Below are 26,740 nucleotides of genomic sequence, written 5' to 3'. Positions count from 1 at the left end.
ACCGCAAATTAAGTGTTGTTGTTGATTTTTGTTGTTTGTTGTTGTTGGCGCATGACTTAAGCAACGCTTTTAGCCGCTAGCTGTTTTAGCCCATATGTCGAGTTAGCCGCTGCTGACTTGTTTTTCAACTGCGTTGCCCTTAAATGGTCGCCGACAAGTTCATATTCATTTCTTATTCATAATTTATTTTTCAATGAATCGGTGGCGTCGGCGATCCAGTTGCGCCACTCACCTCTTGTGTATGTGTGTGTGTGTGTTAATGTATTTATTTGTCGCGTTACATTTTAATTACGGTGCGCTAAATGCTAGCAACTAGTTGATGCACGAGTTAGCCAAAGCACAGGTAGCTCAGCTGAAAAGTGAAATAGCAACAATAACAACAACATATGCATATTTATAAAAAGTATTGGAAGCAGTGCACTAGTTAATGCCAACAGTAGTGGCAAATAGTCAACAGCTAGCAGCCAAACACACACTTGTTGTTGTTGTTGACATTTTAAAATTCACTTGTTGACTCAACGCTCACCTAGCTCAAACACACACACCCATGTAATAGTGCACTAATATAATTCTTCACTCCTTCCTTGCTTCATTCCTCCATTGAGTCAGTTCGTCAATATTTTTCACCTCTCTGTGCGCTAAATCTGTCGCTTTTAATGTCGCGCTAACTATAACATTTCGAAAAAAATATATTTTATTTCTGTTTAGCACAGTTCGTTAGTCACATTGTCTTTGGCTGTGAAGAGTCACAGAAGATAGGCGGCACGACATCTTTGGTAGCGATCAGCATGACAAACACATACATACATATCTCTCGCCTTAAAACATATCTCATAGCCCCAATTCATACTACACTAACTGTACCGTAATGTTAACTCATTCATTTGAGTGTTTTTTTGTTTTTGTTGTGCATTTGTAATTTCCAACCACTTTGACGTTTGATACTGATCACCTGTGACAGTTGTTGTGATTACAGTTGACACATTTCTGATGACCGATGAAAAGTTTGCATTTCGCAGATGAATATGTTTGTTGCGCTGACAGTTTGGTACTTTGACGCATTAAATATGTATTTATGCAGAAAATATAAAAACAACTATAAAAACAGACGCTTTATTGCCACAAATATATAGTATATAGAAGTGTCTACATGTAGCTTCTGCCGTCTCACAAAGTGTGGGTACAAAGCTAAGCGGATTATCAGGTGTCAAGCTAATTCGCTTGAACATTTCCTTTCTAAGCGTTGGCGGCGACGAAGAGTGACTACGCAGTGTCTTAACAAATGTAGGTCAGTAATACTAGGTGGCAATTGTCGCTAGCAGTCGACTAGGTGATGATGTGTCTAAGAAGCTGCAGTTAATAGTTAGTAGCAGAGATTTTTGTTGCTTTGTAGAGCAAATGCTAAATCAAAGAGGTTTATCTGGGATACAATTGTTTAAAATTGAAATTTGAATATAAAGTTTCTTGTTATTTCGTGAAAAATCGTCAAATAATTTTAAGGAGCTCTAGCAGTTGGTATTCTTTTGATAAAATGATATGATAATACTGGTCACTTTCATAGAAACCGTTGTCTTTATTAGAAAAAAACTGGGACTCTCTCTCTCTTAGACGAATTTTTCACCAGCAAAATCATTGGCCATATACAGAAACAGCTGGACATCACCTGCTGTAAGGTAGATCCATAAGATCATTCCAAACAAGCTCCCGTAGCTTGTGGTAAGTCTGTAATGATGTGTGTGGCCTGATATTGTCCTGTGGGAACACAACCCTTCTCCTAATGACCATTGCTTCGTTCAGTTGGTCTAATTCTTGAAAGTAAAGGTCTTAGCGAGTTAGGGCGTAAGATAGCAGCACATAGTAGATGATTTCATCCCAACCTCAACAAACACATGGCAAAACCTTCATGACCATCAAAATTCGTTTTGCCATCGTTTCCGTCGTCTAACCGGCATTCGACCACCAACATTTGAAATTGAATCATCACCAGTTCGGTCGAGCTTCTTTTTGTATCTACGCTTATTGAGTTGGTTTCAAATGGTCGGACTAGGCGACAATTTGCTTTCCAGGACGATTTAATTTAGTATCTTTGCCAACGTTATGCTATTACCATCTACGTATCAACAAATATGTCGATTGGGAGCCAAATTGAGCTATAAAATAGATTTTCTATAACAATTTGACATGCGCGCCATCTATCGGACTTCGAATTTACTTTTCTCATCCCTGAGTGGTCATAAAGCTGGAAATATCGATTTTCATTCATTATCTCTGCCATATGTTTAATGCAAATTCGTATTTATGTTTTCATATTCATAAATATTAAATACCAACTAATAACCATTTGATGATGGACAATATTATGTCTTGTATTAATAGTAAAATATCCAATTAAATATGAATTAATTTGTTTCCAAGAACCATTAATAATTCTGCATAGCACATCTTTAAATGCAATTGAAATGATATATAAAGGTCGAAAGAGGAGAAGATACCCACACTATAATTCACATTAAACGCCACCGCCGCGCAGCACGTGGGCAAAATATATAGAATTCACCACTTTTACTAATCTGAAAATGTGATTAGCAATTTATGACAGCAGCAGCGAGTATTTAGCATTTGCATGCACTCATCCGTGCAGTAATTCGCTATTTATTTATTTATTTATGTCACCGCCGTTGATGATGAGGATGATGCAATGCGAGCGGTCGAGTGCGGGGTAGGCAGGGGGATATCCAGCCTGACAGCACGCCTGTGCACTATGCACTGATATTCGCGCGACAGTTGCGGTGGCTTGTGGAAAACACACACACATATATATGCAGCAACAACAACAATACATGCATTTTATGGCAGCACAAGTGTGATAATCTATAGTAATAATCAATAAACTGCTGGAATTGCAGCAATATATTTGCAACGACATTTGCATTCTACTAAATAGGCAATCAACCTGCTGACTGACAGGCTAAGTGGCTGACTGACTGGCTGTCACACTGTTTGGACTGCACGGGCGGTTTCACCATTCGCTTATTTACATACTAACTCACAATTGTTAGATTGATTGTTGTTTTCGAATACATCATGTCTCTGTAGGTGTGTGTGCGTTTGGTTTGACAAATGTTGCAAATTAGTTAGAGAAATCCATTTATTGCATTAAAATAAATATTTTTCACACCAATTGATATGAAATGAAAAAAAACTAAATGCGTAACGCTAATTAATCGCGATAAGCATTAAATAAATGTGTAATAATAAATAAATATTAGCAAGAAAATCAGTTGCAGCGGTTTGCTCAAAGGCTGTTTAAAGCCGATTATTATTATTTCAATTAAATGTCAATGATATCTCTTAATAATATCTGCATATATAATGTACTGCATTTGCTATTTTGTAAACCACACTCTGTCTTCAAATTCCTCTTGCATGAAATCATTTCATTTCTATAGAATTCGAAAACACATTTCGTGTTACTCACTTTTTTGTCGCGATTGTGTTCAATTAACTATATTTAATTGCTGTTTACATTTGTAGTTTTGAGAAACAGAAAATAGCTTTGAATACTTACTTACTAATCTGACTAAACTTCTGAAAATATTGCAGCGTATTTATTACAGTGCCATTTTGAAATATTACGCTTCGTGGATGTGGAGGATTCAATTAATTTATTTTACTGGGGAATTCTTTTGAATAAGCTCAATATTTATTACAGACTTTTATGCTAAAAAAGAAAAAGTCTTTGTCTGTTAGATAGCTGGTTAGTTGGGAGTTACATGCTGTTGAGGTTATGTTGAAAAGTGAGACATCTATTGAAAAATGAAAAAAAAAATAAAATAAGTCTATTTAAAAACGTAATGGTTAGAAAAATAAGAACAAAATTAAAAATAATATCAAATAAAAAAAATTAATTTAAAAATAATTTATATAAAATAAAAATTAAATTTGTATCTTATAAAAAAATTAAACATAAAAATTATAAAAAAAAAATATTAAAAAATGTATTAAAAACATTAATTACAAAAAAATTTAAATTATTAAATAAAAATTAAAAATAAACCTAAATTCGAAATTTATAAGATTAATTGAAAATATTAATTGGAATTAAAAAATATTAAAGGCATTAAATATGACATAAGAATGGTAGATATGTACATTTCGATTAGATATTTTTCTCAAAAAATCAAAAAAAAAAACGCTTAAAAAAATTAAAAACATAGCATAAAATAAATAAAAAATTAGAAAAATAATTGGAAAAAATTAAAAAAAAAAAAATAAAATAAAAATAATTGAAAAAATTAAAAAAATGGAAAACATAAAATAAAATAAAAATAATTGAAAAGATTCAAAAAATGGAAAACATAAAATATATTTTTTTTATTTTTTATAAAAAGTAAAAAATTAAAAAAAGTATAAAATAGTAAAAAAAAATGTAAACAAATAATAAGAAAAGTAGAAGAAAATCTGTAAAAATATAAAAATAAAGAAATATAAAAGTTAAAAAAAAAAACAAATATTAAAAAAAATAATTAAAAAGTAAAAATATATATAACAAAAAATAAACAAATTAAAAATATAAAATTAATAAATAAAAATATTAATATAAAAATAAATATCAAAAACTAAAAAAAATTAAATAAAAGAACTAAAAATAAAAAAATATAATAAAAAAAAAATTAAATATAAATAAAAAAAAAATAAAAAAATAACATAAAAAATAGTATTAATAATATAAAAAAATTAAAATAAAAAATAAATAAATAAAAATATTAATATAAAAATAAAATAAAAATAAAAAATATTATTTTTTTTCGCTCCCATCACATTTTTCTGCAAAACCTCTGTCAACAACCGCTACAGCGTACAATTATCACATTTAGTTCAAGCATCATCATCGTAGTAGGCCCACTTAAATTAACCCGTTAACCTTTAGAACAAACATGCGCTACCGATTATTGTCAACAACAACAATTATGTACTTAAAAGCAAACGCAATCGTTTAAGGTGTATAATCACCAAGCGTTTAAACGGCGGCAAGCTTTGCTTGTGATTCGCGTGTGAATTATGGCAAAGCGTTTAAAATACATTTTAGCAGCATTCAAATGATTATTTATAGTCGGTGCTAATTGCTGTGAGCTGCAGTAGCATCGATCAACAAGGTCTGATATATGCAACCTACCCACATCTGTGTATGTGTGTGTATTTGAGCTTGCGCTTATATAGTTGTCTTAAAGTTTATGAGCAGTTATGAGTTTTAAGCGCAAATATTGCAACAATGAGGTGGACAACAACAACAATACATAGAAACCCCACAAATTTTCGGCAGCACGAAGCAACCGCTGGAGTGTTTAAGCCATTAAAACCGTTTTACTTGGCGCTGCTGGCGTCGCAGTTTGCGCCTGTGCTTGCAGTGGCCGCTCTGTTGACCAAGTGCATTTGCCATTGCCTGCTTGTGTTGGCTTGCCAATTGCAATCGGTCAGTCAATCACGTTTTTTGGCTAGTTGGCCGCTTATTCGCAAGCGGAGCTAGCGCTTGACTTTTGGCCATAACTGGAGGCAAATTAATAATGCCGCCTTATGTTCGAAACGTGTAGGAAATATTAAATGGGAAAATACTCAAACGGAAAAATATACAAGTGAAAACCATAAAAAGTTTGAGTACACATAAAATATTTATGAATTTATGGAAACATGTGTGTCTGTAGCGTTTTATTGACACACACACATACACACTTGCACTTGCGCTTACATCTCTATACTAGCCTCCATGGTATAGAGCCAAATGAAATAGGCATTTGCGGGCGAATTGTGTGCGAAATTAATTCGATATGGCTGCGTGTCAAGAGTTCACAAATCTATACGATTTGATAATTCAATTAAACACAATATGGCTTCCGTCACTCACACATGCACACATACAAAGAAACATACAGATGTGCTCATAGCCCGAGTGTTTTACGTTCGAAAATATGTGTGTTCAAATTTAATTTTTTTTTATTTTTTTATTAATAATATCTGAATTGTTTGGCTTGTTTTTTTCAGCTAATTGAAAGATTTCACAACTTTTATGCCACATTTGTAAAATATTTTCTAAAATTTTTTATTTATAATTTTCTACAATTTTATTTTGTTTAATATTTTCTGGTTTTTTAAATTCACTATTTTTAATTTCAATATTTTTTTTTTGTTATCTTGCAGAAATCGCGCGAGTACGTGCCTCACTATTTCAAATAAATGGCGTCAAGAAGGAACCACTCACGCTGCCAGAGCCCGAGGGCGCCCCTGTACAGTTAAATGAGAAAGTCTATGTGCCAGTTCGAGAACATCCAGATGTAAGTCACTTGAATGCATACATACTTATGACTATATGTTATTATAAAAAAAAAAAATAATGTTAGTAGATATCGATTTAGTTAGGAGCTGTGTGTATGTCTATGGATCGAACATAATTTGTTTTTAGCTAGAGAATTATGTTATATTTTGAAGGCGAAGCAAAGTATCATACAAAAAATTACATATTTTCGAAAATATAAATGTGACTAATTCTAAAAGAGGTGCTACAACTGACCTTGAGATCTAGATAGTTCTTTTTCAATCTGCAATTTCTGTAATTAATTTTCCTTCAAAATATCGAGTTAAAAATTGATATTTTTCCTTAATTAATAGTCCAAAATTGATAATTATAAAAATTCACTCTCCCTAAAAGAACTCCCTAAAGGAAATTAAGAGATAGCGAATACCTCAGTTCTCAAATTGAATCGATTCTTTTTGAATTACCATCTAGACATCGGGCTGTCCTTTTAAAGAGTTAATTTGCTCAGTTCTCAAACTAGATGGATCAACTAGTAAGAGAAAATCAGACTACATGTCCTCACAACATATTGGCACTCTCTTCAGGCTGAAACCTAACCTCAATTCAACACTAGCGAATACTTCCGAAAGCTATATACTCGTATATATATCTCCAACCCAATATACCCAACATAAAAAAACACTTAATAACTGTAAAATTGCCTGCGGATAAAATTAAAGCTGACTAATAGCATGATTAATTACTAATTAACACAATTGTTGTGGAGTTGTTCAAGAGCAAAGAGGAAAAGGCGAAGCATACAACAAAAAAAATATAAACTATTTAAAGCATTAGCTACACATATTTCTAACAAAGTGAGTACACACACACACACCCAGCGACAAATGCAAATGCTGCTTTCAATCTGAATAGCTGGTGAAGCATAAAATCTGAATATTTGTTGTTTTATGAAATGAAACCTGGCAGCTTTAACATCGGAATCGTTTCCGCTAATTAAAAAGAAGCAACAAGAAGAAAATTATTCACATTTATAGCTAGGTAATTGCCATGGTTGTTGTTGTTATTGTTAACTAAATCTGCCACTAGCGATACTCATGGATAGACAGATAGACAACTAACAGCACAGCAATGTTCTGCATCATTCGCTCGCACTGTTTATTAGCTGATGCTGACGCTGACGCTGGCGCTGGCGCTTGCGTTGTTGCGCCGCCGCTACCATTTGGAGTGCTTGCCGTGTGATTTCTTGCGTTAGTGCGTCGAATGAATTTCTAGTGCACCGGAAATCTATTAGAGGTGCGCCCCGAGTCTGCTGCGTGACTGTCGGCCTGCCACCCGCTCGCTTCACCACACTCTCAATTCACGCTTGTGTGTGTCATGTTGTTGCTGTGTTTGTTGTTGTTGTCGTGCTTATGACATCTTCTACACTTTAGTGGCGCTGCTGTCAAGCACTGCTCGAAGGCACGGCGCCCCATTTCATCAGCGTTGGCAGTTATGCAATACCCCTGAGTTGATGGCTGTGTCTCTTATGAGCTTTTTTCCACGGAGAGTTGGAGCAGCCCGTCGGGCATACGGGCGTGTAAGCATCGAGTCGAGCGTGTGTACTGAGAATGTAGAATTCGGTTTTACGTTTTATGGCATTCCATTTCCTCCGAAGCTATTTTTATTTTGCGTCCAGTTGGAGTTTCTCGGGAGTGCGGGCGGTGATCTAAACAAATGTGTTGGAAAAACTCATAAATTGCGTTCGGAAATCTGCTGATTAACATCTGTTTTGCATAATGTTGCTGGTTTTTGTTGCTTTTAAATGAATTTCCAAAAATATACTTATTTCAATTTCCAATGTGATAATTAACCTTGTCGCAGTGTTGTTGTTAGGGGCGCTTCAACTGCCCTTAAGCGGCTCAATACCACTTTTGGTTATTTGTAAATATTTTCGAATATTTGTTTTTGTAAATTATATATGTATATAAAGTACTCTATTCCAATATGTTTTGTGAAATCTTCTCTTTTTACACGCTGAATATAAAGTTTTAATAATCTCAGGAAAAAAAATCTTTGTTTTCTTAAAAATGGTTATTTTACTCGAGGTCTTCAGATTGCTCTCGTAGTTTCGTTGAACACCACCAGAATAGTTTAACGGCGACGGGTATAAAAAACTTACCGATCTTGACATCGAAAATAACGGTCCCTGCATTAGCTTTGTGGCGTGGTGCGCAATGCTTCTTGAACCACAAATCTCTTCATTATACCTCTAGAGCGATCGCCGTTAAACGAAATGGTGTTTCCAGCAAAATCTTCAAAGAACCGAAATTGAACTCTCCAACATTTTCCAACCTTGTTTTAATCTTTCGGACGAATATTGAGTTTCTCTGTGCCTTTATCGGTCAATCATAATCAGCCATTAAATAATTATATAAATTTTAGTGGAAAATTAATGCTATCACAATACCCTCTAACCTTAAATGAGTATTAATATCCATGCATTTATGGAAATTCAACTAATCTCATTTTATGCTTTTTTAAGCTTTTTGGCAGCTTAGCTTTCTATAAGTATAGAAACTATAAAACTAGTATTTTTTAGTGCGCTTTATGTGTCTCCTCTATTTAATGCCTTCTATTTCCTAGTATATTTATCATGCGATAGTTAAAAATTTAATGTTGTGATAATAAATACTAATTAGGCAACTATAATATATAGTTTCGAATTGATTTTTACTATTGCCAAAGGCGTCGAACTGCATTGGCTGCAGAGACTGATCTAGTTCATAGACGGCTGCAGCAAAAAATTATTGACAACCTGATTAATTGCCAAACAAACTTAAATATTTATTGATAATCAAAGTATTTTAAACATGATTTTCTCGTATCGAACTTAAAATCAGCATTTGAAATTTAAATGAAGCACAATTTTGCGAGCGCATGTTTGACCCTGAACGTATCACGCGTTGAATCACTTAAACTGCCTTTTTCCTCCTCAATAATTACCACTCCATGATGATATTGTCGTCGCTCTGCGTTCGTGGGTGCGATCATATGATCATCACACTTCTTATGTTATGAGTAATTGTGTCAGCATCATCATCAATCGATTAACCGCTTTGTGAGATAAGCACAGGTCGTTTGATGGCACATCTGCCACCTACAAATCCAAACAAACATGAGACACCTGCTGCGCGCTTCTTTGTTTAGATGATTTGTCATTCGAAGCTTTGGTTTTTTTTTTTTTGTTTCGCTATTCACTTTGAAATTGTTTTGATGTTTTTTCGAATTTTTTTTTTTTTAATATTTTTTTAAATATTTTTTTAAATATTTTTTTTTAGATGTTTCGGCGTAGCTAATCTGCATATGCTGCATTGAGCACCTGTTTTTGACAGCTCACACTTTTTGCTTCTTTTGGTTTTTGGTCAGTTTGTGTGAATATTAAATATGCTAAAGTTGATTTGTTTTTAGAATTCTTCTGTTTAATATTCAATTTGTTTTAAAAATGCATGTTCTATATGTGTCATGTATATTCTACAGTTGCTTAAGGCTGAGTAAGTTGGTTCTTCTAGCGATAGCAACTTGTTTCAATGCTTCAACTGTTAAGGTTAAAGGGAAGGCGTTTGTTAAAAATTATGAAGAATAACCTAAGGTTTTGCTTGGAAACAAATTTTCTCTAAATATTAATATCAATTATTATACTCCTTTTTATAGCTGTAAATTCTGCTTTATCATCAAATTGAGTGGGTGTGAAACTTGATACTCAATTACATTGAACAGCTGATTGATTTAGTAGGGTTGCTTGGAATTAATTTAAAATATCATTTAGTGAAACGAGCACACATTATTTATTTATTTTTATTCCTTTTATATTTTTAATTGTTTTATTATTATTTTTAATTGTTTTATTATTATTTTTATTTTTTTTTTAATTTTTTTTTCAATTTTAATTTTGTTTTTTAATTTTTATTTACTCTTTGTTGTACTTTATATTTGTTATTTTTTGTGTATTTGCATCCGTTTAAATTCGATTTTTTTCATAAGCAACTGGCATTCAAATTCAAAATCAAGTCACATTTAATGACTTTACACGGGATGTTGCATAATTAAGTGTTTGTAAATAAATTTGAAATAAATATTTAACAATGCTGAGTGAGATTTGCGGTTTTTTTAAGGCTCATTAACAGGGTTCCAATTTCGTGCGGCACTGTGGGAAACCTTAACGGTGTGTATTTCGAGAAATGTACTGACAATTCCTCGAATCAAATTCTAATTACACGATTGTTAATGTAAATAAATATACAACATAAAAAAAATGTTTTTTCTCAGCAGCTGGTTTGATCCGAGCTTTTACGAGAGAATTGGAGAATATAATTATTCCAGATTTTACATTTTTTTTACTTCTAAGCATCTGCAATTATCTGTTTAGTATTATATTAGGTCTACAACTTTGCTTCCGCCGTTTTTTTTTTTTTTTTTGTAAATTTAAGGCTTTTTTTGTATAAAACACGTATTCCGTGCAAATGTCGAGAATTTGGCTCAAAAAGTGACATTTTCAGTTGAGGGTAAGTTTGGAATGTAAGAAGATCTCTACAAATATTTTGTTGTCCAAGATCGATATAAAACGATTTAATCGATTTAATCGACCAGTGCTTAACTCTAGAGACATATATTGGAAAACAGCGGAAGCAAAGTTGTAGACCAATATTTTCTTCTATTTTATCTTTTCTTCTATTTAAACGAGTCTTTCGTTAAGTGTTCGCTTTTGAACTAGTTCCACAACTACTTACATGTTTCTTTTGAGAATTAATTGAGTTACTAACCTTAGCAGTGCTGCAGGCATATGCGTGTAACAATTGTTGTAAAATTATGAACAGCAAAAACATTCCTCAACCAACATATAACAGCTGTCACCTGTTAAAATATGCGAATTGTGGCGCCTCTAGTTACTTTTTGCTTCCTATCTGTACGTAATTAAGCTACATTTAATTCCTATTGTTTTTGTAATAGTATCTGCTTGTAAACAATTTTACTTTGTATGAAATCCAATCGAGTTTTGCGGCTAGCACAGCCCACCCACACCCGCCACCTCACATTGTATACCGCTCAGCTGTACTTTGTTGGCATTTGACAGCTGTGACAATTACGACTGTCGACATTATATTCAGCATTCCTGCGCCCTCGCATACACTATTTTCATCCGCTTTACAAATTCGCCAACTAAGTGCTTTCATTACAACATCTTGTGACAAGACTGTAAATAATTTTATTACTTTGCTGCGGGCGTTGAGCTAACACAGGGAGTGCGGGTGTGCGGGGGGTTGCTAAAAACTTGCTCAACTATTTGATTTTTTTTTGCGTTCTTTGTTATTGCATTAATTTGAAAGCATCAAATTTTATTATTACTACACATTGTTTTAATTTTATTTTTCGATTCGTTATTACTCAGCGTTTGACCTTAATTTTTATTTTCACGCGAATGAAATTATAAGTTTTCCAAAAATACCAGCAACAGCAGCATACCTTTCGCGCTTTGCGCCGCCATTTTTGTGTGGCGTTGATGATCGCATCTGTGGCAAATGTTTCTACTCCGACCACAGCTAAAATAATAACAGCAGCAACAACAACAACAACCATATATCATCAATTCAAGTGTATTAATAATTAAATCAATTTATAAGAATGGCAAATGAAATTTGTTAGTGCAGCAGGCAGAGATCTACAAATGAAAAAAGGGAGAAAACAAAAAAAAAGAAAATAATAATAACAAAATAACGACATGCACATTTGCTAAAAATGCCACGAGCAATTTGTAAGCAAAAATCATGAGATGTTGGAACGACGGAGAGGCGTGAGGAAAAGGAAAATTGCTTGAGCGCTTAGCTCTTGTCTATATACATACATTTGATATATATTTAGACCCAATAAACAGCGGGAAATGCTTTACAATGTTTTAGAGGTTTGAAGTTGATATTCGACCTCGTGTTCATCCTCTGATATACGAGAAATTCTTTGTTTTGAAGTGGTATAAAATGTTATTCTCTAACCTTTCTTCAACATTGCATGATACTTGACAGCATTATCCAGTTTTTCCAAAATCAATATACCGTTGTTCCAGCAGCTTTCGTGAAATCGCTACTTTGGATTCCTAGTTATTTTTAAACAAATTTCAAAATTCTGTTCTGTTCTTATACAACTTTATTCATCAGCGGAGTTTAAAATAATTTTTCAGTTGTTCCGAAAGTGGTCTTAAGCCTTTGAGAAGTTTATAGTTCTCCAATTTATTTCTAATTTGAACCCCCAAATGTTCTCCTATGTTTGAGAAATTCATAGTTCTCCATTTCTTATTCAACATTATTATCCAGTTGTTCCAAAACCATTATCCAGAAGCGTATTCTTCAGTTATTCCAAAAAAATTGTCCAGTTGTTTCGAAATTGGTCTTAAACCTTTGAGAAGTTTATTGCTCTCCAATTTAGTTCTACTTGGATTCTCTAGTTATTCTCAAACTTTTGAGAAACACATTCTTCCCAAGATCATATGCGACATTATTATCCAATGTGTTCCAAAATTATTGTCCAGTTATTCTTGCATCATTCTAAAACCTTCGAGAAGTTTATACTTTTTCAGTTTATTTCTTATTTCTAGAAAATGTATGATCTCAAGTTGTTTTCGAAAATAACTTCTTAATCTTTTATCGAAAATCAATCTTTCAAGAGTCATATTTGAGACCCGCTTGGGAAACCGTTACTATTGAGAAACATGACTTGAGATTCGGGCAGTACTTTAGTGCTCTACTCTCTCAGTTTCTTGTTGGGTTTACCTAATATCTAAGTAAGTGTGAGAATATTTCCTGAACATATGCGGGTTCTATCAACGCGTCGTGCCTTCAGCGAGCGCGCTTTGGCCAAACGGCGTAGCATCAGTAGCGAGGCAGCGGAAAATGAGTCAAAAGTTGCGCGCATATTTTCGTATTTTAAAGAATCTAGTATATGTATGCCACACACATACTATAAATTTGAGATGGTCTGTGTGTGCACATAAATTTTTAAATGCTCAATTTCTCAATTACCGTACGCCATTGCCGTGCATATTTGCTTTTGCGGCAGCAGAAGTCAGTGTAAATTCACTTTTATAGCGACGTTTAGCTACAAGCACACATATTTAAATAAGTTTCTTTGAATGTGTATTTATTTTTGTTGTTGTAGTTTTTTTTAATTTAAGTGCAAAATATATATTTCACGGCGGCTCATAAAGCGGCAATAAATCGCAACGTTTGCCACACAAATGACCGTTCGTTTTTGCGGCATTCCTACCTGTTGTGACCACTTGTTGTTGCTAGTGTTGTTGTTGCCGCTGCTGTCGCATTAGCGGCATTATTAGTCATAGAGCATTAACTAATAAATTCAATTAAATGCGGCATCGCTAAATGCATTCTAATTAATTTTTATTATTTGTGTAACTACCCACCAACAAACATAATTATAGTATTAAATTCATTTAAAAAAAATCTGAGAAAAAAATATTAAAATTTTTTATCGAGCATTTCGAATTTTTTACTGCTCATTTGTTAATTAATTGTATACTTTTTATTATGTCTGTGGCATTAGATATACATAGAAACGATATATATATTTATATGTATCTGATACTTCGTGTTCGACTTGCTCTGTCTGTCCACATCTGCGTCGTCGCATTTATTAAATTTACTGTCAATCTATGAATTATGCTGTCCGTCCGCTAACTGAACCATTTTCATCGTTTTTGCTAGCAGCAACGCTCGCTGCCGTGTGTTTTATGTAAATTGCACATACTTTGCATGCGCGCGTACAGCTGCTTGCTTAACTGTTCAATCGCTGTTCGCTTTTGCCGCTCAAAGTGTTGTTGTGTTGGCCTTTGATTTGAGCTTGCGATCGCTATGTAAGATTTTCATAGAACGCTTTGTTGTTTGCCGACTTCATGTGTTACATCTAAGCGATTTTATCGGCGCTACGCACGCAGGTATGTGACTGACACATACATACTCGTACACAATCGAACAGTCGCTACTAGCTTAGTAGACACTTCCACATAGCGTGTACATATGTATGTGTCACGTAAAAGCTGCACTAAATCTGCCGGTTTAACAAATTGTGCGACAATTTCTTCAGTTGATTGACTGACTGATTGACCACCTAGGAGGGGTTTTGACATGCTGAACATGACAGAATTTGTTTCAGAATATTTGCTGGTCTATTCAGCCTCTGATTGTGTGGAATACTGGTAGCGGTAAGAACACAGCATTCGAAGCTTTTGTTTTCAACAGCAAAAATGTTATTTTTAATTTTTCGGAAATTTAAATTAACCGAGAGATAATATTTTAATTGGATTTCATGTAATCTCTAGTCTTGAAATAGATGATTCCTTATAAGTATCAAGTACCATAAAATACAATCCTGAGACTAATTGGGTTTAGTTCGAATAACACAATAAGAGGAGTTGACTGACCTAAAACACCGTTTTTTGAATTATTTAATCTTCTTTTATGTTACTGAAACACAACATAACCTCAAATTTTAAGATTTCGATTCTTCCCATTATTCAGCAATAATTTGATTAGACATTAATTATTTAATATAGTTTTCCATTTGCTATAATCTAAAGTCATATTTACGAAAATTTTCGGATTTTTCGAATTTAAAAATTTTTGAAAAATATGATTTTTAAACCATTTATCTCCTACTCATTGAACAGTTCTAAACACAATTTCACATTTTCGAAAAATGTTCGAATTTGTCGTATTTTTTAAATAAAAAAATATGATTTTTAAAACTTTTGATCTCCTACGATGTAGTTGGACAGTTCTATACCCAATCTTCAAGAATCACTTTAAAACCTATATGTTCCTTTTATAACTGTATCATATGTCATATATAATATTTCTTTAGACCCCTAACATTTTATTTCATTCACCCTTTCGTTTATTTTTAACTATCATAAATTCATCCATTAAATATGTTAATGTAATAGTCCAATAGCCTGTATATATCTCTCCCAAATGGCGAATTAATTCATGAATTGTTTTACGTCAGTTGGTTCACCAAAGAGCAACTAAAGTTAATTTATGAAATTAGCTTTATGTAACAAGTTTAAGTTTAACTTGGAGCCAATTAATTAACGATTTTTTTAAAGCAGGCAAAAAGTCGACAAATCCAGTTTCGAAACATACTATACAATCCATCAATGGCAGTTTGAAAAACATGAAACAAAAAAAAAAAACAAAAAATTATTTGGAAGTCGAAAAAATAGAGTGTCACCCGCTTCATTAATTAAATGACACTAAAATGTGAAATTCATTGTTTGTTGTTTTTGTTTTCATATATATAATATTTTTTGCCGTCGTACTGAATTCATAATTAACAATTCATATTTCGCATTAAATTTTTTTAATAATTTATGTTGCTTTAAATAAGCGTTAATGGCTTTGATGTGTAAATGGAGTGCAGGGTGGTGCGAATGCGCGATTTTTTTTTTGTTTAATTAAAAGTGAAATGAAATTTGTTTTTGTAGTTTTTTTTTCTTGTTATGTTTATTTTTTTCTATTTTTTAAATATTTTTTTAAATATTTTTTACAATTTTCATATTACTAAGCGAGTTTATCATTCTTATATTGCAATTTTGTTAATACAAGAGAAGTACTCTCTCTGACTGCAGCGCTTCGAATATGCATTTAAAAGTTGAAAGAGGTCTCTAAGCAATTAATTTAGTTTTTTTTTTGTCTTTCAACAATTTATTTATTTTTTTTTTTATTTTTTTAAGCAATTAATTTGGGTTTTTAATATTTTTTAACGATTTCTTTTATTGTTCACACCGCTGCACCGCCATAAATATTGAGCCTCAAATCCAATACAAAGTATTTAATAGGTGATTACACAGATAACGTAAGCCACAACAAGCATTTATCAAGCTATCAATGAGCCAACAGTGGAGTTAATGGAAAGCAATTTGTCAATGAAATCACGAATATTTATCAGCTTGTCTGTTTGTATGTACGCTGCTATCTATTTTTTTCAAATTTTTTATCAGCTCAATAGTAAGTAGCAAAGTACGAGTACAAAAACAAACATTTGATTAGTTATGCCCCCATAATTTGGAGTGTCGCTGTTGAGTTTGTTTCACATCCTTGTACGAGTAATAATGCCGCGCTTATCGCATATCGCTTTCGAGTGTTAAGTGTTTACTACTGTTTATTGGTGTTTGCTTATGAATGCGGCCAGCCATTTCTAATCTCAATTCTTTGTTGCCTCTGTGTATGTGTGTGCGTGTGTTTGTGTTTGCGCAATCAATTCATGTCGCTAATTTATTGAACTTGTAAACACACAAACACACATAATTTTTTATCAATATCAATAAATGCGAACGCGTGCCTCCAACGGTGTTTAGTTTTTTCTTCTTTTTTTTTAATTTGTTTGATTATGTGTTTAGTGGTTGTTTGTGTTGCTACTCTTTTTTACTATTTTTTAGTAATTTTTTCTCATACTGCCAGCACTTGCTATCTTCAGCTGGAATCTCAAACACTTATTTGGTTTTTTTTTTTTGTGTGAAGTCACAAAATCATAAAATGCATTGCAATCCATTTGTGAGACGAGGCGAGGCTCTCTACTTCAACTATGTACTGTATTTATTTGTGTTTCACTGCTTTGTTTTTGTTGTTGTTGCGTCGTGGTAGCAAGTGTTTGTATGCCTTTTGCTGTGTACATAAATTTGTGATTGGTAATCGTCGCTTTAATGACTTGGTCGGGGAGTGTTTGTTTGTTTGTGGTGTAGGCCGTGCTCACGCTGCTCTGTGGGTGTTCCCTTGGCGGTCGAAGTAATTAGAGGCTTTTAAGCTCGCGAGCGTAATACTAAAGCTATACGTAATCAATACGAATAGACAAGTGAATCATATCAATGAATGTAAATATTCTCGTACGCATTTAGAGATTTTCATTCATTGAAGTTATTTTTGATTATTAAAAAATTATTTTTTTTTATTAAATTTAGATTACTTCTTATAAATTAAGTTTTAAATTATTATTTTTTTCAAACTATTTTCTTCAGTGTTGTCTGCATATTTTAACATAAATGAACTCAAAATCTTGAGTAGAGAAGAGTTCTATCCTTTTTTAGACGAGTTCTCCACATTGGCACATCATTTGATGAGTTTTTCGCCTTACATTTCTACTTTGGTCTCTCTTCTATTAGAAACTCAGAAGAAACGATAAATTCATTAAAAAATTGCATGTTTTGAAATTTGTTCAAGTGTTTTGAAAATTCGATTATTTCGAAAATCAATAAAACTGATTCCAATCTCAAACTGTTAAACTAGAAAAGGTGGATATTAAATTGAAAAAAATCACTGCAGATTTGTTAAAGGCTCAGGGCGCTTTGTGAAATCTTAATATTTAAACCAAGAGAGGTAATCCTGGACTATCCCTAAGTGTGTTTCCCTCGGGGAAACGGTCATATAACCTAACCTAGCCTAACCTAACCTAGATTTTTCGACCTATCTTGAGGTCTGGTGTTCTAACTGTAAATTTATCACTCAAATCCTTCTTTTAATCTCTTAAAAACTTGTTTAACTTTACAAAAACATTTGCAGATCGTTCCTGCCTATTTCCTATATTATTCTATATTATTTTAATAGCATTCACTTGATCTATCAACCTCTAGAAGCAGTGGTGAGTAAACTATAAGTTCCAACTGTGCAGCTGTTGGATGGCCTTAGAGTCGAACACCCTGAATTGTTGAGTAATCAATGCATTCGATTGCTATACACTATTTGTTGTTATTGTTGCATATTGATATTTCGAAATTGGCTGCAAAGTGCCACACATATACACTCACATACATTCCACACACCATCATACATTCCACCATCGACCAAATGCAATTCTCAGTTTGTTGGCTGCCGTTATGGTGATGCAAGTGCAATAATTGCTGATCGATTTACGTCTGCGGATTTTAATTAAATCGGCTTCATTTGCATTTCTGCATCTTCGCACTTGTGTGCGTTTTACACTCTCGTGTAACCAACGTGAGTGGTTTTCGCTTGAGATTCTTATTCGTGAAATGAAATAAATGTTTATTGGCAAAACGGCGGCTAAAAATTTGTTGGCGAATTTGTACAAAATTTGCGTTGCATCAATTGCTAAAACATGTTCTTTCCATCATACCGTTATTTTAGATAAATATATAAATATTTACGAAGTGCATTTGCATGTATGCCTGTGTATGTGTGCGTGTGGTCTGAGTTATGTGGCGTTGCTACCAAATGGCAAATCTCAGAATTTTGAAATGGCGTACGAAATATTTTTCTTTATTAATTTTGTTGCATTGAGCGACATGTTAAGTGATTTATTGATTTTTGGTGAGTTTCATATTTATGGAAAATGAAAAATTCGAAAATATTTTTTTTGTTGTTTTTTGTTCGATATTGTTTTTGGTTTTTATTTAATGTTATGATTATTATTTTTTGAAATATATTTTTATATATTATTCACATATTTTATTTTTTTAAAATTTAATTTCATATTTGCTTTTTTATATTTAAATTTTATTAATTTATTTTTAATTTAATTTTTTTATAGTTATTTTTTATTTGATTTTTTTTTTAAATTTTTATTGTGTTTTGAAATTTTTTTGTTTAATTTTTATTTACATTTTATATTTTTATTTTTTTTACCGTTAAATTTTAGTATTTTTTTACATTTTTTTATAATTTAATTTTTTTAATTTATTTTTTAATATTTAGTACTAATTTTTTATTATTATTTTTTTATTTTTTATTATTATTTTTTTTATATTTTTTAATATTATTTTTTTTTTAATATTTTTTATTATTATTTTTTTTTATTTTTTATTATTTTATATTTTTTATATTATTTTATAATATTAAAATTATTATTTTTTTAATTTTTTCAATGATTTTTTCAAACCATTACTTTTTCCCTAATTTTAGTTTATTTAATCAAGCTTAATATGTGTGCGTATTTTTAGTTTCAATTTCTATTTACGTGCTTCTGCATATAAATTTGTATACAAATATCCAAGCCTTAATACTTATTGCCAAGTTTATTTGGTTGAAACGAGTGGGAGCCCATAGGGCAACCCACACAATTTCACAAGCGCGCTTTTATAGACATTTTTATGCATTTCCCGCTAACAGCCCACACTCAAGTTGGGCTCAAGTTGTTGCTTAGTAGTAGATAGAGCAAGCACACTCACTCACCTACGTTAATGTACCGAACTAACGCTTTTTTCAAATTCAAAACTCCACAAAAAAGGTAAAAAGCGTTGGAAAAAAACAAATCACAGGAAGTGCGGTCCACTGCGTCACGTCGTAAAAATGTTGCCTCGACAAATATCTAATTGTCAATAGGTAAATAAGCGCATACAAACAAACACTTATGCAATGCTAAGCCATGCCACGCTGTGTTGTGCTGTGCTGTGCCATGCCATAAGTGGATATGTAAATATTTGTTTGCTATCAGTATGGGTTCGTATTTACACTTCTAGAATTTGTGTTTGTCTTGATTTACCCATTTAGGTAGGTAGGTTAACGGAAATTAATTTTTGCTACAGTTTTTTCTCGAAAAAAAAAATGTAGGTATAGATATCTGCGAGCGTAGGAATGTACAAAGCTTAGGGGATTATAGGTATAGTAGTGGCAGTACTAAAAATGGAAGATAGTGTTGTGCTAGAGATTAGTCGAATGGGCGATTTAAAAGTGTTTATATTCATTTCAATATTAATTGCTTCTAATGCATGACGCGAAGAATTATATATTCCTAAAATAGCTTTGGCATACATATATGAACATTTTATAATCGCTAAAAAGTACAAACATAAATTCTTAAACAAGAAATAAATCACTTCATTTAAATTTAATAAATTTTCTTCGTTAAAAATGCAAATTTGCGTTTGTCAAATGTAAAAAAAACACGCAAAATACATACAAATAATCGCATACATAATTGCAATTTGTTGAGTTTCAACGCATGGCTCGCAAGGTTCGCGTGCGTTGGCTGCGCATGCGCGCACACGCAGCCGAAAGCGAAAACGTTTTTCCACTTGTCCAACTCTGCGCGTGGCTTGGTTTTGGTTTGTTGATGCCGAAAGCGAAAACTTGGCACAGTTCTTGTTGGCAGTGGTTGAGGCTTTGGTACAGCTTACACCTGGTACAGTGGGTTCGAAGAGTAGTGCACTTTTTATTTTGGGTTATTTATATCTTCTTGACTTTATTTATTGAACTTTTAGACAATAAATTTAGGTATAAAACTACGACGACGATGATTTTGGATAAATATTTTTTTATGAAAAGTTGGAAAGCGAAACTCTTTTTATTTAAATATGATAAAAATTTTAAATTTTTCTAGTTTATGTTGTTGTTTTGATATGACTACAAATTTGAGTAAATTTTTATTGTGTAGATTTTTAATAAAAAAAAATCTCAAAAAACATTATTTTTGAGTTATGCACTTTTTCGTGTATAATATCAATTTAAATTTAGTTCGAGAACTCATGATTATTCCAAAGATGCCGCCTGTTTGAATGCTTCTAAATTACATATTTGTTGAATTATTAATTGTATAATTATTACTTCAGCTTTTAATATAATAAACGGTTTTGCATTAGCACTACATGATTACAATCACATTCTCATCTCTGAATGTATCTCACTCACATTTTTAGTATTACTAAATCATCAACACAGGGGAACTTAACAACTAATTTGTCTATAAATACTAGTTCGTTGGCGCACGTTTTCCCTCAGAAAATCCGCCCTAATTTCGTCGCGATGATCTCATGCCTTCAATTGTCAATTATTCAGACTTATTCAGACTACTTTCAAAATGGTATTAATTGAATCCTTTATTATTAGAATTCGATAAGGCGACCGACCGATTGCTCACTGCGATGATGGCGATGATTATTTGAGTTTCGTTTGTTGTTGTGCTATATGATGATGGTGAGCTTATTGTGGCAGCCAGAGTGCAGTGAAATTAATTAAAGCACGATTGCCTGCAGGCGAAAATACCAGCCAACAACAAACGGCTTGGGTCAGTTAGATGCTTTATCAGACAGCCAGTTAGTTAGTGAGTCAGTTAGGCAGTCAGTCAGTCGTCTGTGAGCTTGCGCTTCAGTTGTCAGTTGTCAATTGTCATGCCGTTGAATGTTAGCTGGCAGCTATTAGTCATTACTCATACTATTGTGGCAGACTGTAGCAGTGAGATGCGGGAAAAAAGTGAATATTTTTTGTGTCTCACATTTGCATATCTTGCACATGCGAGTACAAACACTCTTGCTTTTCGTGTTTATCGTCTGTGGCATGCCATGCGGCGGCATATCCGAATCAGCTTTTTTTCTTTCTGCGCTGTGTGCACTATTTGTTGCATTCGTTGCATGCAATCAACACTTTAACCGGCTGATTGATACTGTGTGTATTTACTCTGGTGAATGTGGCGTTCAAATTAATTTGATCTTGTCGTGCTTGTTTTATTCATAACTCTGTTGTCGGTTGTGTTGCAGTACAAATATGCAATACATAGTGCACGGGGAATGCAAACTGTGTGAAAATTCCGCCTATTTTGCACTTTTGAATTTTTGTGTGTACTCGAGTGTACATTAGGGTGGATCAATTTATGGATATTTATGGAAATTCATTTTTATTTTATTTTTATTTTTTTATATATTTTTTTTTTAATTTTTTATATATTTTTTTCATTATTTTTATTTATTAATATTTATATTTTTTTTAATTTTTTATGTTTTTTACTTTTTAAGATTTTTTTCATTAAAATATGTCTTCGAATTTCTGTTCTCTGATCAATTTTTATAATAATGTATTTTTTTAATTTTTTGTTATTTTTTATTTCTTATTCTTTTTATTTGTTTTTTATATTTTTTATTTATTTATATTTTAATTTTAATTTGGTCCATTTTTTAATTTAATTTTTTTTTTAAATATTATTTCTGTTCCCTGACCTCTGCTCTTTCGATTTCGTTCAACACAAAATGCATTTGTTGTTGCAAATTTTATTTTCGGACGACGTCATCGGTCGACCATTAGCCGCACCGCCGTCAGACATGAGCCGTCATCTATTCCAGCCACCAGCACCGTCAGCCGCGTCACCACATCAATTTAATAAGCAACATTCATCATTTCGATTTCTGCGCTTGACATTCAAAACGGTGCGACGGTGTCGTGTCGCTGTCGTGTCTGTGGCTTTTCGTTACTTTGCCACCATGTTTGTTGGTGGCCCGCTGAGTAGTAGGTGTTGCATTGTTAGCGATTATCTTTAGTGTTGTTTTTGTTATTTATAAATTTTGTCGTGTTCCGAAAACCAGCCCAGTTGGCTAGCACGAATTTTAGATTGAATTTGTGTGGCACTTAATCATAGAGGCATAAACGTAAATATATTTGATATGTGTGTATGTATGTACTATAGTATATCTTTGAATAATATAAATGAATTGTTAATTTAGTTGCATTGCTAAACATGCTGTTGTTGTTGTTGCTGTTGTTATTACTAAAGTGTTATTTCTGTAGCAATGTTTGTGGGGGGTGTCATTCCTGTGCTTGTTGTGGGTGTGTTAGCAACGCTAAAATATGCCGTCGCATTGCTAATCTAGTGCGAAATGATGGCTATTTAATGTGAGTCGATTCGTGTCGCTGCATTTTTGATGGCTTGCCTTGTCCTGCGTTCACTTTTGGTATTTCTATTTATTTATCGTTGTTTTTGTTTCTAATGTGAAATATAAATATTCTCATGTTCACTCTCGCCCGCCTGAGCGCAACTATTTTTACACCTGTGCAAATATGCGATTTTGTTACATTAAATGCGTGTGCGTGTGTGTGGATGCACTCTATTGCTTTTATGCACTCGTATGTAGGTGTGTTTCTGCTTGTGTGTTGGTGTGCAAATAGATTTAACCCGCTGCTATGCATTTTTGCATTCGTTACAGATGTTGTAAAATGCATGCAAGTAAATATTTACACAAGTTTTAGTTATTATTCGCTTCGCATTTTTGTTGGTATTTGCTGTAATTACCGTCGATTAGCAGTAAATTTTTAACACCTACCGAAAAATATTGATTGAATACTGCAAACAATTAGCATTTGAATATTTTCGACAGTTAAACACATTTTTTTTTCAATTTTATTTTGTTAATTGTTCTTTAAAAAAAAAAAAAAAAAACAGTTTGAAACAGTTTACAGTTTAAAAACACCCAGTCCTCTAAGGCTAAGCACATGGTATAGTGACTAGCAATGTTTAAAAACAAATCACGTTAAGTAATGAAATTCTGATAGGAACAAAATATTATTTACGATATTTATTAATATTTTATAAATATGAGATTACATTGAATAATATTTCAAAAAAAAATTTCATATAAAAATCCGAGTTCAACTTTTATAACTCGAAGTTCTCCATAACTCGAACTCTTGAATTGACCATAAGAGTCAAATTCAATGCAAAGTTCCTTCAATAACGCGAGCTCTATCTAGCTCAAAGTTTTTTGGTGGATTATTGTGATTCGAGTTAGGTAAGCTCAACTGTATTGGTTTGTACTTAAGTTCTTTGTTTAATCCCTCAAAAAGAGTTTTTAGCAATAACCAAAATATTTGTAATTTTGTGACAACCTTCATTACCTCAATTTTATTTTTTTAGAACTCATTTCAACTTGATCTCTACTTTCCTTTCTTCAAACTTCAATTTTGGTTATTCTATTCTCAGCTGAATCTGAGATTATTTCATAAGTGTTTGAAAAAGAACAGGAATTTCCACTATTTTTTGTTCAAAAGTCCAATTGTCAATTGCTTACTTTGTCTGTAGCAACCGCTAAGGTCAGACACTTCGTTGCTTGTTTGAAGTCAACGATGTAACGATATCCCAACCTCTGTAGTCTACGGACAGTCTAAGTTTGACAGTTTCGGCCATTGTAAAACGCTGGCATAAGTGCTTAATATCAAATGGAGCCCTTTGAAGGCCAGATTGTAGCCAAATAAATAGAAATATTTATCAAAAAACGAAAATTACCGTTATTTTTGGAACACAGCTTGTATATTCAAGGGTTGTCAGCATGTGCAAATCATTGAAATTATCTCCCATTGATAGTAATTGAGAGAGAAATCACTACTCCATTACTCTTTGATAAGGTTTTCTGTGTTGTTTCCAATTATATTAATCTAATTATTATACGATTTTTACCTTTCCTTTCAAGTATTTATCTCTGAAACAAATATCTGTCCGAAACATAGTCATTCGTATCGTGATTGTATCATAACCCTTTATGATCCATTTGATGTCATTTTAGAACTTTCTAGAATCTATAGTACTAGCTATAGTCATAGCAATCAGTGAGTCAGTAATAATAAACCTTGATTTCTCAGAATAAAGACATTTAAAAAAAAAAGATAACAATTTCAACTGAACGCCAGTCCTTTTAAGTAAACATATTTATTGCACTCTATAAATCAGCTAAATGTTTTTCTCAAGTTTTCTTTTCCTACGATTGGAAACGACGCCATATTTGCACACATCTATTTTCTATGTAAATTCGAGAATAACGCCTTTGCCTGCTAAGTAAGCGTCAAGTTCGCCCGATTAGGAGCCAATCGCCGATTGGCATTGAAGAATGAGCATTATTATTATGATTATTATAGATTTGCACGAGTTGAATGTGTCGTAAGTATGTGTGTCTGTGGAATTATTTCATAACTGGGTGTGCTGAATGACAGGGCCATTTATGGCTCCAAACCGACTAATGGCCAAATGTAGCAGATTTACGGCTTAAACAAATCAAATCAAAACGAAAATCATAATTTAATGACAAATCTAATTCGTTTGAAAATTACAATTGCCATATTGCGCTAGCTGGCAGTTAGACTTGCAAGCGGACGAAGTGATGGATTGCAAGTTAGACAGACATGGGTGGACGGACAGACGGGCTACAAGTGGCTATGTGCATTTGTATAGTATGTGTGTGTGTGCAAATAAATACATCAAAGAAAAATGCAAACAATGCGAATGCTTTCAGCCAACAAATCAATAAGCGGCGGCGGCGACGAAGCACGGGACCTGCATGCAAATGCGCGCTTGCAATGAGGCAAAGCGCATATTTAGCTGATATTCCATACACACACATATATATATATATAATGTGTGTCTTTTCATATATGTCTGTATATGGCAGGCATTAGAAGAGCAAAAGCGCGGCGGCACGTCTTGGTAGACACGTTCGAGGTCGGATTCTCCGCTTGTCGGCCAGGTTAAGTGGAAAGGCCTCCATCAACCCATAGTTGTTGCTGTTGTTGTTGTTGGGTGCAGTGAAGTGCAAAAAATCTGCACTTAGCCACTTGCTAACCCGCACATCGGCAGCTGTAATGCGATTAGGCGTGTATTGGCGTCGCATTAGCTAAATGTTTCGTTGCACACGTTAATTCGCCGCGCTTCGGTTTTTACATCTTCATTTAGCTGATTGGTTTATCGTGTCAATACGGGGCGTGTTGCACCGCGGGCGTTTGGTAATTTCCTCCGCCTGCAATTATCGCTGCTGCTGCACATCACCCATCATCATTTTGTTGTGTGTTTACCGAAGACCCTCGGGCGTTGCAGTGGGTCACCAGTGCGTATGAGTCACTGTCATGCAAATGATGATCCCGGTTTGTTTGGGGGGTTTACCAAGTTCTAGTGATTTGCTTTGAAGTTCACGCTAGCTGACAGTGGCTACTTGACAGCGTTGACTAAGTGCAAATCTCAATCGCAGAGAAAAGAAAAGAAGCTATGAATTTATTGACCGCAACGGCAGCAAACAAAAATATCTTATTGCCTGCAACCTTGAATGTCGCGAGAGTGTATTGAACGCATACGCGGGCCAAAACATGGCAACGGTCGCATGCAGTTTTGCGTCATTTGAATGTCATGACAATTTTCAAAATTTCGCTTGTTCGAACACCCTTGTAGCAGCGTCTTGACTGGTTATTCCATACTCATAACTAAGTCTGTGAGTGTGTGTGTGTTGTGTGTCATGACAAATGCTTTTATAATATGTTTATTCTTATTCTGCTTCATTTATTACTGAGGGTGGTGGCTCGTATTTTGCATTTTATTGAAAACATTAGCGCGAAATTCTAATGTGCCCATGGCACCACATTGTGATTAACAAAATGTGTCCAAAAACACATTAAAAAAATCAGAATCATACAGAAATGTCAACAAAATATTTATTTATTTTTTTGCTTTTTTTCTTTCAGTTCAACTTCGTTGGCAGAATTTTGGGCCCACGCGGCATGACAGCTAAGCAATTAGAACAAGAGACTGGTTGTAAGATAATGGTTCGAGGCAAAGGCTCGATGAGAGATAAAAAGAAGGTAAGCGAAATGGGAATTAATGGTTGCTTTGTAGTTTCACCTGCCAAAATTCTCAGCTTTA

At 33.2% G+C, this 26,740-nt stretch overlaps 1 protein-coding gene across 5 annotated transcripts in view; it reads left to right on the top strand.

Annotated features, from left to right (window-relative positions):
• LOC105219905 (protein held out wings) overlaps positions 1-26,740 on the top strand; it is a 92,640-nt gene that overhangs the window by 41,482 nt on the left and 24,418 nt on the right. For all 5 annotated transcript variants that reach the window (XM_054227996.1, XM_054228015.1, XM_011196265.3 and 2 more), the window contains exons 3-4: positions 6,196-6,329; positions 26,563-26,679. In XM_054227996.1, coding sequence (XP_054083971.1) covers positions 6,196-6,329; positions 26,563-26,679 — 251 coding nt within the window. The remainder of the gene's footprint in view (positions 1-6,195; positions 6,330-26,562; positions 26,680-26,740) is intronic.

The sequence above is a fragment of the Zeugodacus cucurbitae genome, chromosome 2, assembly GCF_028554725.1.
Source record: "Zeugodacus cucurbitae isolate PBARC_wt_2022May chromosome 2, idZeuCucr1.2, whole genome shotgun sequence".
Lineage (NCBI taxonomy): Eukaryota > Metazoa > Arthropoda > Insecta > Diptera > Tephritidae > Zeugodacus > Zeugodacus cucurbitae.
The sequence above is the reverse complement of the archived record's forward strand: the minus strand, read 5'-3'. Positions and strand labels throughout refer to the sequence as shown.